Below are 5,246 nucleotides of genomic sequence, written 5' to 3'. Positions count from 1 at the left end.
TCCATAAGCAGAGGTAAGAAAACCTAGTTGCACCACTGCAGTCTAATAGCTTGCTGCATTAGTACAGCAAAACTCTTTTGGAGTAAACAATCTCGACAATCAGTGACTGAAAACTGGAGAAGGAGAAATGAAGGGCACCACCATTTGGAAGTGTTTCTCCAGGTCTGGGGTCTACACCCGAAACTAGGACTTGCACATCACATGTATGATGGGGTACATCTGTTTCTTCTGATACACTACAGAGATACACATCTGCATATCTGTGTTAGAGTTTTGTGTATGTTTTGCTTATTTTTTAAAATTTGTTCAGTGTATCCTATTTCAAGGCTTTATTTACAACAGGAAAAAAATAATTTTTAGAAATAGCACTCGATAGCAATGACTTTGATCACTGCTACCTAAAAATTTGGCTTTACTGCTTTCAGTGTCGTAAATGCTATTTTATTCAGAACCAATTTTAGCATGTTTTACAAGATCAGAGATTACTTTGCAATAACGTAAATGAACTATCATTTTAATGCATTGAGAAGATAGTCAGAAGACTGACACAATACAAATTTACATTATATTACCCCAAATTCAAATTTCTTCTCCGTTCCATTGCCACCAGTCTTGCAGTGCCTGTTCTATGCCTACCTCCCATATTCTGGCATCAGCCCTTCCATGAGCACCACTCAACGTATGTGCCAGCTCTTTGGCAGTGAAAAGTATTGTCTATAGCTTCACTACAGAAGTTTAAAGTGTAAATTTTTCACATTATAATTGCATTCAGCACCCCCAAGATTTTAGAAAATATATATATTTTATGCTTTACCAAAACTTCCAGCAAAGATTCTGCTGATTTCTACCCCTCATGTCTTAAGCAAAATAATATACCATAAATATTTTACAAATTGCGTAGTAAACAAGATGTTTCTTATAACAAAAGGATAATTCTTCACTTCAAATGTAAAATATAATTGAAACTATACATACTGGTTTGCAGCCTTGATAGCTAGATAGTTTCTTTAACAGTCTGCTTTTCTAGTTGTCTCAGAATACCTGACATGAAAAAGAGGCTTAAGCATCATGTACACAAACTTTATCCTCCAATAGAATAGTTTTAAATAGGATTAGTAACTGGAAGAATGTAAGTGCAAATCATATTAAAAATCTTTCTGAAACCATATGGCTTCATTTTTTTTTTACTTTTTTGCAAATCTAATACTATAATGAGTTTTAATCACTTGTCCTTATTTCTAACCCTTTATATATTCATATTTTGTTTTCATAGCACCTCTTGATAGCCAATAGTGATGAAAACAAAGACAGAACAATTAAATACAATAAAAAATGAAGTCTTTATTCTTTTGGCTCAACTGTAATGTGGTTTACTGTTCTTTATGGTAATAGCATTTTCCTGCATGCAGTTCACCGACACACAAGTCAATAGTTTTGTAAAAGGAGGATTCAACATCAAAATTTTGCTTGTGTAAGAAACACAAAAAATGTCCTGATGTGATCAATTATACAAGTTTTCGATTTAATTCCTGTGGAAAAAAATCAACAAACCCAAAAAAAAAACAAACAAAAAAACCAAAAACCATTGTGGATCCCATATTATATTTAGAACAGTTCTAGTGCAGCATGAATCAACAAGAATAAGAATAGTCTATGTAAACAAACACTGGTCAAGATTTCATGAATAAAAATACTACTTTGAAACTTCTGATGCAGGCAGTGCTAGAGTTTTAAACAAATCTTCCCCACCACATTTCAATTACAAGTTATATCTATTTGGAAGCAAGTGCATTTTGGACTCAGTTTGAAACTTATTTCACATTAGAATATGTGCAAAAATACAGTACTAATAAAAAAGCAGAAACCTAAAGCTACCCCATTCTTTCCTTTGTATCTTCTTTTGTGAAATTCTTGAATTAAAAAGTGCTATGGATAGAAAGTAACAAAAGTGACAGTGACATCAACCTGAAGATAATTCTCATTTCTTATTTTATGTACAAAATGCTGAAAAATAAAATAAAATGGTATTTTTTTACAATATTTATATTTTCTTAGAAAATTCTATCTATTTTTCAACAGATTAAGCAGTTTGCAACATACCCTGTACAGTCTGACTATACACCGTACAGTAGTCACTTAAAATGGTAAAATGCAAAGCAAGAAGCTCTTAAAATAGCTGCAAACTATTGCTTGATGTCATGAAAGAATGATGACCAATTGAACAACTTGTTTCACTTAACCACTGAGATATGGCTTCCCATATTAGACTTTTAACAGTGGAAGGAGGAAAATTACAGCAGCAAAGGCCAGAGAAACATGCATCAGTGATAGCTTCCAAACTATCTATAATGGTACAGAATACTTCATCTTAAGCTGTTGAAAGCTTGCAAACTACACTTATTGTGGTACATATTTGATGCAATAAATATTGTGCACAGGTCATTATTTGTTTGCTCAAACATGCACCACAGATAAAATAACTATTTACATAGACAGTACTTTTTTAATCAACACATACAATGTCAACCTTGCTGAGAGCAGAAGATGGCTAAACAATACTGCAGGGTGAAGCAGAACAACTTCATAATCCTTAAGTTTTGCGGGTTTTTGATAAATTCAGTTTCTGAAGTTCAGGTAAGCTCTTTTCTACAGAAGAATATTTAAGCATGGACTTTATGTCCCTCAGTAATCATTTTTTGTATGCAGAGTTTGTTTAACTACAGTTAAATGACTTACGAAAAAATAAAACATCTGTTCTATTATTGTAGACTCTATGGGACTTTACAGGCACATTAAGATTTGTCTGGATGAGATACTAGATGGATACTGTTATTAAGCACCTCAAAATATAGAGCCACCCTGAAACATGGAAGTAGTCAGACTCTGCTGCTTTGTGCGACGTCATGTTTCTCCATGCATGAACTACAAGTGCAGCATGCCTTCATGCACATCACTTCTGTCTGTACATTAGAGAGAATCCGAGAGTAGAACACCAGGTTCTCATACCCCCTTCCCCAACATAAAACCCATTTACAAAAATAGTCACATATAATAGTAAACAACCTGTGAATTAAAAAATGATACGTTCACCAACACTGATTTTTGTAAAAATATGGCAGATGTGACTGTTGAAATGCAAACAGTGGATACAATTTTTGTACTGTGTGTTTCATGTTAAACACAGAGATTCATAGGTTTGCACCTTTTTTTAAACTGGTCCCTACAGTCTGATTGGCCATTTTATCTTCTCTTCAGCAGTGTCAGCTGGTATTAAAAACAACAACCTCCTGTCAAGATGTTACCCTGTTTTACAGAGTTGCAGTTTGATGACGAGGGGTCACTGTCTTGTTATAGGCACTGACCTTTTAGATATATATATTTATATATATATATTTATATACGTAAAAACTGTCAGTTTGGCATGTACCTCCTACAGGAGTCCTGTTGACACAAATACATACTTTCTCAGGCTGTAAACAGTTTATAACAAACAGAATTCTGTGTTACTTTTTACTTTCCCTGCTGTCTTTACCTTTATCTTCTTTTTCTGATTTGTCTTTTTCATATTTATCCTTGTCTGGCTTTGTTACACTATCATAGGATGGTGGAGAGGTTGTGGATGGGGTCATATCTGTTTTTTCTGGAGTAGAGTTCTCATTTAGTTTATCCATAATCATATCTTCTTTCATGGGCAGATCATCCTCCTCCTTACCTTTATCCTGATTAAATATACATGAAACCTTTTTGACTTTTTGCCTTAAAAGGTGACGTCTATAAGCCCGTTGAATAATGACAGCAGATACTTCCTCCTGTTTCCGTTTTAATGTAGTTGTGATTGGTTCATAGGACACTTTTGAAGGATTGGCTGCCATAAACCGATCTTCCATCTGTATTCTCAGGGCATCCATCTCCCCACTTTCCCCCAAAACACGCTTTGTGAAAGCAAACAGGATGTCTAAGCAGTGAATTCTGTCACCACTTACCATGGGCAGGTCCATTGCAATAAGCTGGACTTTGTTTGGTTTTGCTATAAGAAGAGGAGGATCTAATGAAGCTGCAAAGTCTGAGAGCTTACTGAACTCTATGAATTGTGTTGCATCAGGATCAAACTTCTCCCAAACTTCATAGAACATCTCAAAGTCATCCTCACTCAAGGGTTCAGCACTTTCTTCAGTAGCAACACTGAAGTTCTCCAAAATGACAGCAATGTACATGTTCACCACTACCAAAAACGATATGATAATGTAGCTGACAAAGAAGAAAATCCCAACGGAAGGGTTTCCACAGTCACCTTTCACAGAACTCCCTGGATGATCTTTATGGGGGTCACAGTCTGGCTCCCCACTGTTAAGAATTGGGGCCAGCAAACCATCCCAGCCAGCAGATGTGGTAATTTGAAAAAGGCAGATCATGCTGTTGCCAAAGGTTTCAAAGTTGAACATGTCATCAATTCCAACTTCCCTCTTAACATAGGCAAAGTTGGACATGCCAAATATCGCATAGATAAACATGACCAGGAAGAGCAGCAGACCAATGTTGAACAAAGCAGGAAGAGACATCATGAGAGCAAAAAGCAGAGTGCGGATCCCCTTAGCGCCCTTAATGAGACGCAGGATTCGACCGATTCTGGCAAGTCGGATGACTCTGAAGAGTGTGGGGGATACAAAATATTTCTCAATCATCTCTGCTAAGAACATACCTGTTGAAAAAAACGTTAAATTAGTAAAGAATATGATGACATTCAAAAGCCACTGCTAAAGACATCCTACAAACGTTTTACAATTTTAAAAAGAATAGGATATTTGAACAGACTTTAGAAATCAGCCATTTAGTTGCCTTTACAAAACCTTTATGGTTTAGTTTATCCATAAATCCCAATAAAAATTCAAAATCATTTGTAGAATTATGAAAAACTGCATCAATGACATTTCCAAGTATTAATTGTATGACTACCTATGCAAACAGACACACAAATAAACTACAAACTGATAACTAGTGCATGCATGCACACTAGCAAATGCTTAGACCAGAAGCATGGCTTTCCATTTAATGGTAAGAAAACTAATCTCAGTTAATCTGAAGAAAGGTCATATTTACACTAGTATTAAAATGCCATGTAATCAAGGTAAAGTATTCAAAGGAAAAAGGTATGTTTGGAAGAGAACCGCACCTTCTTAATCATGCATGAAACAACATGACCATGAGTTTAGAATTAATGACACAGCAGTTCCAAACATAAACAAACT

General features: G+C 35.2%; 1 protein-coding gene across 7 annotated transcripts in view; it reads right to left on the bottom strand.

Moving 5' to 3' along the window:
• Nucleotides 1-1,684: 1,684 nt before the first annotated feature.
• Nucleotides 1,685-5,246, bottom strand: part of LOC104387365 (sodium channel protein type 2 subunit alpha) — a 55,429-nt gene continuing 51,867 nt past the window's right edge. For all 7 annotated transcript variants that reach the window (XM_009996109.1, XM_009996112.1, XM_009996115.1 and 4 more), the window contains exon 26: nt 1,685-4,699. In XM_009996109.1, the coding sequence (XP_009994411.1) occupies nt 3,504-4,699 (1,196 nt within the window). In that variant the 3' untranslated portion in view covers nt 1,685-3,503. The remainder of the gene's footprint in view (nt 4,700-5,246) is intronic.

The sequence above is a fragment of the Chaetura pelagica genome, unplaced genomic scaffold, assembly GCF_000747805.2.
Source record: "Chaetura pelagica isolate M959 unplaced genomic scaffold, ChaPel_1.0 scaffold3, whole genome shotgun sequence".
Classification (NCBI taxonomy): domain Eukaryota; kingdom Metazoa; phylum Chordata; class Aves; order Apodiformes; family Apodidae; genus Chaetura; species Chaetura pelagica.
This window is presented reverse-complemented; position numbering and strand designations above follow the sequence as displayed.